Raw genomic sequence first — 12,626 nt, 5'->3', positions numbered from 1 at the left:
ACAATAAAAAAAAGTCCTCCAATATTGTTAAATATCCCCTCAGGATGTGATTTCCAAATATTTTCTCCCATGATTGGTTTTCAGTGTATTTCTTTGGCCTGTTTTTATTTTCCAAGATCTTTATCCAGTAATTTCTTGCTGTCTTATTAGTTTACTTTGCTTTCAAGGACTTTTTTTTTAGTGTTTTGATTTGATTTGATTTGATTTAATTCTAGCTCTCCTAGTTGTCTTCTGAAAGATTGTTGGTTCAAATTACCTAGTCTGTCCAACCAGACACACAAGTCCCAATCTCTTATGCTTTATATAAAGTTTTATCTTTTTAGAAGCTTTTTTTTTTTTTAATATCCATTTTCCTTTAGGAAAAAAAGTTAATATGTTAAATTAGATTGACTTTCCCAAAGTCTTTAGCTAGTAAGTGGTAAAGGGAAAGAACTTAGGTCTTCAACCTATAATCTTTTCTCCTTTGTATTTTGGACACTGCCTTTAAATACCTATACATGTATATGCCATGAATAGACTTTTTTTCCCCTCCAAAATATGGCTTAGTAACTTTCTTATAGACCATTATCTAAAACATTATTTCTTTTCCTTTAGTTCAGAGGTTCTTAACAAGGGTCCATGAGCTTGAATTGAAATTCAAAAAAAATTCTTGCGGGGACATGTTGATATGGGTATGATATATTTATTAAATAATACACAGTATTGTGTGGACTTAGTAAGGGCTCCATGGTTTTCACCTTGCTGGCAAATGGGTCCATGGAACAAAAAAGGTTAAGAAACCCTGCTTTAGTTCTTTATGAGGTTGTTTCTTCCCAACTCTGGTCTTCAGTGCAGTGACCAAGTTGATGCTGCAGATAAAATGTGTATGAATCAAAGAACTTTGCCCCACTGTAATAAATATATTGAGAACAACTAATCTTAGGTTCTCATGCTGGGGGAGTGGGTGTGGCTCAAGTGGTTGGGTACCTGCTTCCCACATGGGAGGTCCTGGGTTCAGTCCACAGTGCCTCCTAAAAAACAAGCAAACAAATGAAAAAACGAACTCAGGGTTCAGGAGAGCCGCTGTGGCTCAGTGATTAAGTGCCAGTTTCCCACATAGGAGGTCCCGGGCTCATTCCCCGGCCCCAGTACCATTAAAAAAAAACAACCATGCTGTCTGGATACCTTGATGAAATCTTTGTTCCTAGTATTTAATTACCTCCTTAAAAATCAAAGCATTACTGATATTCTGTTCATGAACTGTTGTGATTAGTAATCGAAGAAAATGTGGCATCGGTGTAGAGAAAGTGGCCGTGGTGGCTGCTGGGTGTGGGAAATGGGAGGAAGAGATGAGATGTGGAGGTGTTTTCGGGACTTGGAGTTGTCCTGGGTGGTACTGCAGGGACAATTACCAGACACTGTAGGTCCTCCCATGGCCCACTGGATGGAACGTGGGAGAGTGTGGGCTATGACGTGGACCATTGACCATGAGGTGCAGTGATGCTCAGAGATGTATTCACCAAATGCAGTGAATGTCTCATGATGATGGAGGAGAATGTTCCTATGGGGGGAGTAGTGGGGTGAGGGGAGTGGGGGGTATATGGGGACCTCATTTTTTTAATGTAATATTAAAAAAATGAATAGAGACAAAAAATTTTAAGCTCAAAAAAAAAAGCATTGTTCAATTAGGAAAAGAAAAGTTTTTCAAAACACTGAGTAATATAGAATGCTACATGATTAAAGATGATGATGACTGAGAAAAAGTCATTAGATTTCTAAAGTAGTTCATTAGCAGGGTGGCCATGTAATTAATTGACTATACCAGAACACCATTGGGAGTGAAAGGAGTTATGCCAAGACAGCAAGTGTCAACTGGGAGTGTTCCAGGGAAATCATGGTCTGTGATGACTGTTGCCACTGTGAGCTTCAAGAACACTAAAATCATCATCTCGGTAATGAAAACAGGAGCCAGGTCATCAGTGATCTCATAAGGTAGAAAAGGTAGAAGCCTTCCAGTATAAAGTACTCTTTAAAGAAGTTTAGCAGTAAAAGTTTAAGGGAATGAAAGATACTTTCTAGAACGAATGAATGGAAATACTTGAATTTATATAGTATACCGTGAGTTTTATAAAGATTTCACATTTGCTTCTTTTCCCAAAACATTAATTTGACTAAATGTAATAGAAAGTTCTTTGTCTTACAGCCATCACATGAAAAACCGAAGTGCCCGGAAGTACCACCGTTTCCATCGTGTTTATCTACAACTCATTTCATTATATTTGTAGTAGTACAGACGATGTTATTCATTGGTTATATCATGTATAGGTAAGTGTTTTGATAAAATTTTTCTGTATCTGTTTAACTTGAAATATTCAACCAAGTTATTTATGCCCATTACAAAACTTTTAAAATCTATAAAATTTAGTTATACAAATGAAATATTATTTCTAGTCTGTTTCATTTCACTTGAGAGTGTAGAATTTGTGCCTAATGTATTGTGTCATTTTAAAAAGCATTGTGTATTTTAATTTTAAGCAGTCCTATTTCTTTCCAAAGTATATAGAACCTTTTTCAGTTTTTTCTTCCTTTTTTTTTTTTACCTTAGGACTCAGCAAGAAGCAGCTGCCAAAAAATTCTTTTGACCACCATTTTCCTATGTGTACATCATGTATGTATGTACAAAATGTTGTCTTTCTGAGGGAATTTAAGTATTTAAATTGCTTCATAGTCTAAATTATTAAATTTTGTATAAAATAAGTGTTTAAACATTGATTTGTAGTAAGAAAAAACCTTAAAACAAAGACAAATACATGTAAAATTGTGAATAGTACATTAATCTATTTAAATTTCCATGAATTTCTGGTCAGTAGAGTGTAGCCACTGAACAGAATATTAATAAGTAAGAGGGTAAATAATAGAAGATGGGGGAAACCCCTCGATATGAATGTTACCCCTAAGTCTACGATATTGGAGATTTGTTTATTTAACATAAACATACTTACCCTGTACCCTATTCCCTCACCCCCCAAATATTGAGATCCAATTAAGAGCTCCCCATCATGTTTATTTTGTAACCAAAGTCTTTTTTTGAGGTCAGAATTTCGTAAAATCTAAAACCTAGTCCTGCAGTCCTTTTAATCTTAATATAACTCCCTTTGAATCAAAGAATATTTTGTCTGAGAGCTTTAAGATCTGGATGATAGGCTTCTGAGTATTTCCTGAAATATTTTTCCCTCTAATTATTGATGGTATGTTTTACTTTGAAAGGAAAATCTGGGGGGAAATTAAGAGCTGCTCTTTGCCTAAAAACCATTTAGATGCAAAGATTCTTCTGATAATGGTTTTTGGGTATTTTTCCTGGTAATATAGTCGTTTCATAATTGCCCACATTTTTTAATGTCATCATTCCAGTGATGACAGTTCAGTATCGTGAAAGAAACTTTAGCATTTATATTTATAATTTAAGGAATTTATGCCTCCCATTTTGTACAGCATATAAATTCAGCTCAGATTGCATGTTCTGAGGATGTTTTAAATTCACAAAAGCCACTGCTACGTTCTAGTTTACATTACTCCATTTTTCCTGGCATTGTGACTATGTACATACTCTTTAAATCAAGGAGATCCTAGTAGAAGCAGTTTTAAGATTTTTGAAGGCAAAATTTGAGAAGTAGCGATAGTACTTCTAATTCCTTTCTTTTAATGTAAGAATGAGAACTAAGTATATTTTGGAGCCCGTATTAGTAAGCTTAACCCTGAAATGTCTGACAGGAAGGGGTTTTACAGTCTTTGTACATTATTCTAGGTATTATAAAAACAGTCTGTAAACGACATTTTAAATGCAGGTTTAATTTTGTTTTTATGGCTGATGTAAACTTACTTTTGCTAGTTTCCAAATATTCTTTACCACTTTAACTAAAATGGTTGACTTTCATTTGTTATCAAATCCAAAATAATACTGTTTTAGAAAATACTACTAATTATTTCAAGCTTTAATACATTTGCTCTCAAGTGTCATTTTCAGATTGGGCTTGCGGCCTAATAATCTATACAAAGACTTTATGAGGAACTTTGCATTAAAGCAATACCTAATTAGTACTGTGTATGCTTTTCATGTTAGCATTTATTCCAGAACACTAAAAGAGAGTATTCTAATAATGATTCACCTGCTTCATTCACTTCAGTGTAGGAAATGCTTTTGTAGAGTTTTTCCTTTGTGGTTTAACATTTTGAAATTCAATTTTTTTGAGACATCAGAGAATACGCTAATTTCATGAAAAAAAAATTTAATACCTTCAGATGAATGTTTAAGTTATAGACTGTGATACTTGGGAAATCCTCTTGAGATAAAAGCCGGCCAAGTTCAGTATTATACAATTCATAGTCACATGTGCTTGAAACTAAAGGAATACTGGAACTCTGCATCTTACATTTGTCAGGCTAAAATTGAGGGGACTTGGTTCTGATCATTCCTAATACAAGCAGAGATGGCTGTTAGGAAAGAGCATGAGCATGAATACTTTTTCATTTGAACTTAGTAAATTAACTTGCTTGAAAACCATTAGTAAAGCAGTCAGTTCCACCCAAGGCATTCATTATCTCATTTAAGTTTCATTGATTTTCCTCAAAATCATTGACTTTGGATAGCTTATTTCTGAAGAGAAATGTTTGCTCTGTGGAAGTCAATCACTGCCAGGATTCTTTCATTTCTGTACTGTTTTGTATAATATTAATAGTTAAATTTGTTCTCTCACACCAGCAAGTATTTTACAGGTGCCTTGGATTAAAACAGTTGATTTTAAAATATTACTGTAAGTTGTGCTTACACCACTTTTAACAAGAAAATGCAATTATGTAATGGTTAATACCCTTACCAAATGTACTTCGTGTTCTAATTGTTTAAGTGTTTTATTCAGCTTGAAACTTTACTATAAAGCCACAAATAATAAACAGTATTTTATGTATTAAAGGGTTATCGTGTTTCTCAAAGTGTGGTGGCTTGTTAAGAATACAGATTCTAGGGCCCTTTCTAAACTGCCTGCATCAGAATTCAGTGGTGGAGCTTCAGAATATCAGTTTTCAACAGGCACCTCAGGTGATTCTGAGCACACTAGAGTTTTAGAACCACTGAAATGAGTGAAAAAAGGTTGTATGGGTGTTTTGGGTTTTGTTTTGGTTAAGCTGAGCTGAGGGCATAATAATTTCATTATCAATTGTGTACTGATTCTTTTATACTTAAAATTTACCTAATATCCTTTTTACTAAAACTTTTGGTTCATTAGCAACTGCAGACTAACACCAGATTGTTGCCTGTGGCTCTTGGTAGTTTGGTGATGGCTTTTAAACTTACAGAATTGTCTTTAGATTGTGGTTTAGCCATGATAGCGCCTATCTAAATCCTGCCTACTAAAGCTTTTTGCTTTCCTGATTGTGATTGTTGTGACCTTTTATCTCAGACAGTTGTACTTTTGATAACTTGGGGGAAACAAATTACTTGAAAAGGGATTGCTTGACTCACTGCAGAGCAAAGATAGTCTTTATAAAGAACACAAATATCGGTTGTGAATATTAATGTGATTATCTTTCCCTGTTCTTGTGCTTATTGCAGGGAGATGATGAACAAATGACTATACTGGAGATTTTTTAATTTATAAGATTTAATGTAAAATCAGCACTTGCAACTGTTACATCTGTATGTTGCCTGTTTAATATATTTCTTTTACTGATACTATTGTAAAGTTTAAAAGGTTTTTCTATCAGCTGTAAATTTCAGATGGATAACATTTTGTCAAACTTTTTTTTCCCTGTTATTTGATGCTAGCTGGAATTCAAGAAATGACACTGACCTATTCAAATAAAGAATTATTTTAGTAAATTCACTTTTTCTTTTATTAATCTTGGATAAGAAATACCTATTGACAAGTCATAACATAAAAACATAAAAATATAATGTATAAACAACAATGGATTAATGTTTCTTCTTGTTAATAATGAAATGTACAAATTAATTGAAACAACATATTTGGTATTTTTCACCATTCATAACCAAAGGCAGGTAAAAGTGTAGCTGGCTAAGCTGAAACTTAGTCATTTTCATTGGTAGTTTAAAAAAATGTTTAAATCTTTTTGGCAAGCACCATTTGACCAACTAAGTCCAATTCTGAGAATTAGAGTAAAGGAACGTGTAGAGTTTGGGAGTCAGATATCTGAGTTTGAATCTTGATTTTGCTACTTCTAAAGGTAACCTTCAGTTTTCTGGAAATACCTTTCTCACAGGATTTGAAGAGTCTTTGTTGAAAGATTTCAGAAAATGGTAGACTAAGCTCATGGACCCCTCTTCTGTACAAACACAGAAATGCTGGGTAAAATAAAAATAAAAGATTTAAATACAGAGGTGGGTGTAATAGTCAAAGAGGTGCATTTGCAAAGTACCAGAGATCTGTTGGCTTTTACATAGGGTATTTATTTGGGGTAAAAGGTTACAGTTACAAGACCCTAAGAGTACAACTCAAGGTTCCTTTGTCACCAAAGTCAGTTGCCACATTTGAAGCAAGATGGTTGCCAATCTCTGTAGGGGTTCAGCTACAGGTTGGCATAGGGCTCATCTCTCTTCCCAGGGCTTTAGCTGTTTGAGCCTTCTTTCTGTCACATGGCAGGACCGAAATGACCAAGTTCTGTCCTATTCTGTGTCCTTTTCTGTGTCTTCTTGAGCAGTTTCTATTTGTGTCAGCCATTCTGTAGCAATAATTCCATAACCGAGGTGTGTTAGACGCACAAAAAAGCCAGTCCTACCTGAAATAAGCTCTAAAAATTACAAACCAAACCAATAAATGTTCAAGAGTGACAATAGACTCTAAATAGAAAACATAACATGTCCAAGAATCTGCAACGAGAGAACTCTGAAAAAGGCTATCAAATGTACACTTTAAAATGACATTAAAAAGGTGGGAAAGATAAAAAGGATTAGAAATCATATGAAAGGAATGGAATACTGAAAAACAGAACAATTGGGGTTTAAAAGGACCACCAAGTTCAGTTTGTTTTTAGGATTAAGTAAGATTGATGTGCCTGGACAGGACTTTTTAAAGTAGTGCTTCTATAATTTGGAAAGCTGCCTTTTGTCTGTTGTTTTTTAAAGTTGAAATAAAGTTAAAAAGAAAATGAACCACTTAGAACAAAACTTAATTTAGGGAATAGGGAAGTCAGGAATTAAACTTGTAAGTCAGATTGGACACAGCTGAAAGGAATTATTGAATTGGAAGCTGGATCTGAGATTATCCAGAATATAGCTGACATTTAAAAGGTGGGAAATAATTGGGACTCAATGATAAGGTACACATACATTTAACAGGAGTTCCAGAAAGAATAGGAAAATCATGATGAACTGTTCAAAGATATAGTGACTTCTGAGAATTTTCCAGGATTGATGCACAGGTACTCATATTTGAAGAATCCTGACTCTGAACCAAGAGGTAGGGGGAATTTACCACAGATGATACCTGCACCATATCCTCAATTATGTACGGGCATTAATGAGCCATGGAAGGCAGGAAGAGAACTCATCTGAACCAGACAGATAACAAGCAAATGCATGGGGTTGAGAAACAGTGTCGTTTATTTGAGGATCTATAAGCAATTTTTATGCTGGAGAATAAAATGAAATGATGGTTGAATGGGCTATAAAGAGACCAGATCCCAGGGTTTTGTATGTTATTTTAAGGAGCTTGGACTTCATCCAGAAGGCAGTGGTAGGCCATGGAAATTTTAAGTAGAGGAGAAACATTTGCATTTAGAAAGATCCTTCTGAATACTTCACGGAAAATTGATTAGAGGAAGGAGACTTGAGGCAGAGACCAGCTGCAGTGCTCCAGGTGAAAAATGTTGGTCTGAAGGAAGCAGAGACAGTGGGATAGAAAAGTAGAACATTTATGAAAATACTAGAGGCAGAACTAAGAGCACTCAATAATGATTTGATGTGAGGAGTGAGTGAGAAGAAAAGTGTTGTAAAATAGTCTTTTTTTCTGGCTTGGGGAATTGATGGTATCATACCCTAAAATAGGGAACATAAAAAGGATGGGAGATGGCGGTGAGGGGAGAGGTTGAGTTCCATTTGGGACATAGATTTTGACATACCTATCCCAGTAAAAAAGGTCCAGGAGGTAGTATGCACTTCAATTTTCAATCTGAAAAATGTGATGATGAGATAAACAGCACCAAGAATGGCACCTCAGAACAGGATGCCATGTGGTCAGTAATCTTAGCTATTACTAGTACGTGGGTCTGGAAATCAGAAAGGAGAACTCGACTGGAACATTTGCAACCCAGGCTTTTTGGCTTTTCCTCTACCTGTTGGTGCAATGTTAAAGGGGGAACAGCCCAAAGGATCGGGAGTTCCATCAAGTTTCTCAGACACTAATTAATCCAGACAGCTTCCTGGTCAGCTACCATATGGCATTTATGCTTTCTTTTCTCTATTCCTTTTATTTCCATTGGGCCTTCTCCCCCCAGGAACCTTGTCCCCCTTGTTGAATGTTGCCACTAGTTCTTTAGGATAGGGCCATTTCTGCCACGTCAGCCAAGCAGTAACACCACTTACATTGTGTTCCACTGTGCATAGCACCAGACACCTCCACGGGTGCACTGGTCACAATTTCTCTTACCAGGCACTGGAGCCACCTCTGTCATCTGGGTCAGGCACCTCCACTGCTCCTGCTGCCCACAGAAGCAATGGAGGCTACCAGGAGTCCGTATGTGGGATGGTTTGTGGCCAGTTGGAGGGGACTGACTCTCCCACTTACATGTTATTTTCTGTTAAGAAAGAACTAAAATAGTGTGTGTGAACCCAGTACCAGAGGACACTTGTTAATACTTCATTACAGGAGTGTCACGATGAGCCCATGGGCCTTGACCAGAGTGAACCCGAGGGACAGACACTATTCAGAATGTCCCTAAGGTTCTATAACTGAGACAAGCTTATTGTGTCTGCTTCATTTTGAGTTCTCTCCTAAGAGACTCCTTAGTACTTCCTGCAGTTCAACTAATTGCAAGCCACCCCACAATTTGCTACAATTTACCAAATATACCTGAACTCCAAGCATGGCCATAGCTTGACTCAAACTGGTCAACCCATTATATAAGCAATGCTACGAAACTAACCTTGGTTGCCAACCCATCTTCCCCTTCTGTGTTAGAACTGTTGTGGAGATTTAAAACTGGGTCATGTCTTCTTACAAGACTTAAGGACTGCTGATTTTAAAACCAACTCACCACTCTCCCTTCATCCAAGTTTTGTGGTAGAGCGTGGAATAGGCATTACCTCACCAAGAAGTGATGCCTGTGGACTGAAACAGACCAATCACAAAAGTATTGACAGAATTATTTCAGGGATTTTGAAATAACTTCCGGTACAACATTGCTGAGTATTACCGGAAAATGGCAGAAGCGTTCCTAACTTTAGATGCACCTTAGAATCTCTACATAGCTGGTAATAACCTTGGGTTTGTGCACAAGGAAATATTAACAAATCCTACAGATATTAAAGGAGCCATGCTATTTGCCCTGGCATTTCAAAACAGGTCAGCAAATATATCTACTTTGTACAAGACATTATTAAGACAAGAACCATTAAAATTTCCCCAGGAGATAAATTGAGAACTGTATATTTAATTTGATTTGTAACTTCTATTATGATCCTTCTATTTCCTGAGATTTTTTTCCTTGTTGTGCATTACTGCTTTTCCCGGTTAGAATAGCAGTGAAAAGCCATCACATTAAATCTCATCATGAAGTTATCTGCACACTTAACACTTGTGACCTGTTTTGCTGCCCCCAAAATGCTGTTGAGCACTACGAGGAAATAGCAACTGAGACAGGACAACCTAGAGCCATGATTTCCTTGGGGAAGGTCAAAAAAGGAAATGATACCATTAAGTCAACCTTAATTACTGGAGCAAAGTTAAGAATCTATTGTGAAAAGAAAAATCCCAGGTGAAGGACCTAAATGGATTTATGCTGTTTGAATGTGATATCTCTTTAAAATTCAATTCCACTAATGAGATTATTGCTTCTCTAGTAAATTCTTTGGGTTAGATGCCATCAAAATTTTCAAGCTGTGTATGGTCACAACCAATTAGTGTTTACAAAGAGGTCCATTTAACTGGGATGAAACATGATTTAAACACACGCACACACATAAACTATAGCAACTAATCTTGTCCCTGAGAACTAGCAAAGGCTGCAACCACTGTGGCTTTAATTTGTAAAGCACTAAGATTATACTCCTGCCTGAAGATAAATCACAGGTGTCCCTGCCGTCCCAGGTAATCTCTTGATTACCTCCATTAAAGGTGACTACTTTAAAAAAAAAAAAAAAATAAGGCACTAGTCTTATTAAAGTGGCAATCATTCTTTTTTTCTTCTTCAATAGTCTTATCAACCACTTACTATGTGCCACTGAGGTGAGCAAAACTGAATTGGACTACACTGTCCTGGAGCTTACCTTCTAGTGACTAGACAGAAGGCAAACAACTAAATCAATGAAAATATAATTGCAGGTAGAGTTAAGTGCTATGAAGAAAAATGGAGTAGGGTAGAGGGATAGAGAGCGATGGTGGAGGGAGGGTGTTTGGGTTAGGATGGTCAGGGAAGTCCCTGCAGGAAGGTGAATTGGAACAGAAGCCTGCCTTGAGTAGGAGAGAGCCTTGTCAAGATAAGGGAGAGGAGCAAGGGTTTGCACAAGGGCAAAGGTGGGGTCAAGCTTTAGTTAAGGGACAATAAGGATAGCGATGTGATGAGAGGAGAATGAGCAAGAGGACTGTGGTAGCTGAGGTCGCGGCAGGCACGAGACCAAGCATAAAGGTGTTGCAGACCAAGCGAGGAGTTGAGATTTTATCCAAGTCTTGTGGGAAGCCGTTGGAGGGCAAGTGGTCCCATTTCACTAATCCTGGGGTTTTTACTTCTCTAAAGGAATGAAAGACTCTATAAACATTTCAACAAGATTCTACAAACAGCAGCAAATAGTGTTTAAGTGGAAAGGCCATCAGAGTAAATTGAAAAAGAAATTCTTTAAGACATGACTCCATTCTCAATGGAATTACCTGATAAGAAGATGATGACAGATTGGCTTTTAAAAAACAAAGCAATTTCAGGGAATATTCAGTTGTCACATGGGTGTAGCTTCCACCCAAGGACCTCTTTCATACTTTTTTTTTTAATACTTCAATTTTTTTTAAAGATTTGTCTGTTCTCTGTGTCCATTCACTGTGCATTCTTCTGTCTGCTTGTCTTCTCTTTAGGCAGCACCAGGAACCGAACCTGGGACCTTCCAGAGTGAGAGAGAGGTACTCAATCTCTTGTGCCACCTCAGCTCCCTCGTCTGCTGCATCTTTTATTGTCTCACCTCTGTGTCTCTTTGTTGCATCATCATGCTGTGCCAGCACTCTGCTCGGGCCAGCACTCCTGCACAGGCCAGCACTCCTGTGTGGGCCAGCTCTCCACTCAGGCTAGCTCACCTTGCAGGCCAGCATGCCTTCACCAGGAGGCTGTGGGAACTGAACCCTGGACCTCCCATATGGTAGACAGGAGTTCAGTTGCTTGAACCACATCTGCTTCCCCTCTTTAAGTACTTTACATCACCACCAACACACACACACAGTAAAGGACTGGACAGGGAGGGGATGCTTTACAAACTTCAGCCTTGTGGTTTAGAATTGACATCCTCACCATTAATACTTCCTAATTCCTAACAAAATGAAATTTTATAATAGATTTTATAATAAATTTAAATAACTTTTATTAAAGGATTTTAAATTTTACTTGTTGGTTTTTGGTTATTTTCTTCTCTAAGGGATAGTATTAATCATCTGTTTCAGAACCATAATTTAGCTAATATGAACTGAAATCCAAATCAGCAATAGTTATAGTAACTTTAGGGATTTCACTGTCTGACAAAACTATCATATAGGCTAGATCTTCAGCAGATTGTCTTTTTTCTGTGGGAACTAATAGTGTTTTTTAATGTCACAAAATGTCTGTCCAATATTTTCTAAAGGAATTTCTGCGTGCAGAACTAGGAACAAAACAAAACAATAGACAAACACAGGGCTTTTACTTTATCTTCTGAAAAGCACTGTGAGACCATGTTGATTGGTAACTCTCCAATGGAGATGAATAGCATTTATTATAAACTGGGAATTTAAAGATAATGGCTTGAATTTATTAAATCTTCTAAGCAACCCATAAAAAAATAAAAACAGAGTTAAGTATTAATCTACTTTCTCAATCAAACATAGCCCTGAGTAAAGTATATATTTTACCCAGTTGAGGCCATTTTAGCAGCATTCTAAAATCAGTTAATAAAGGGGAAAGCATTTCTTAAAATATATGAAACAAGCATCTTAGGGGAAAATCCAGGTTGTGTAATTATTTATAGTTTGAGAGATAGTTATCTATTTTCTGAGTGGGTTCATGCCTACTGATAAAATGTGATAAGTATAAATTACCAATAGCCTGTATCTCTTTCCTTCCTGCCCTGCACCTGCTCGGAGTGCTTTAATTTGAAAGGTACTAACATGGATTAAAATCTTAGCCATACTCAATTCCTCCCTTCACCTGAAGAAAACCACAGCCACTGAATCTGCTGTGTTAAA

General features: G+C 36.8%; 1 protein-coding gene across 3 annotated transcripts in view; it reads left to right on the top strand.

Moving 5' to 3' along the window:
* The window catches only part of LMAN1 (lectin, mannose binding 1), a 36,073-nt gene extending 24,661 nt beyond the window's left edge, over window positions 1–11,412 (top strand). The window contains exons 12-14 of one of the 3 annotated variants that reach the window (XM_004447186.5): window positions 2,183–2,304; window positions 2,585–2,647; window positions 11,274–11,412. In XM_004447186.5, coding sequence (XP_004447243.1) covers window positions 2,183–2,304; window positions 2,585–2,621 — 159 coding nt within the window. In that variant the 3' untranslated portion in view covers window positions 2,622–2,647; window positions 11,274–11,412. Of the gene's footprint in view, window positions 1–2,182; window positions 2,305–2,584; window positions 5,855–11,273 lie in introns of those variants that run through there. The other 2 variants (XM_004447185.5, XM_071208578.1) reach the window with 2 other exon arrangements.
* Window positions 11,413–12,626: the final 1,214 nt, after the last annotated feature.

The sequence above is a fragment of the Dasypus novemcinctus genome, chromosome 16 (genome assembly GCF_030445035.2).
Source record: "Dasypus novemcinctus isolate mDasNov1 chromosome 16, mDasNov1.1.hap2, whole genome shotgun sequence".
NCBI lineage: Eukaryota > Metazoa > Chordata > Mammalia > Cingulata > Dasypodidae > Dasypus > Dasypus novemcinctus.
Note: the sequence above shows the minus strand (reverse complement) of the source record. Positions and strands in the feature narration are given on the sequence as shown.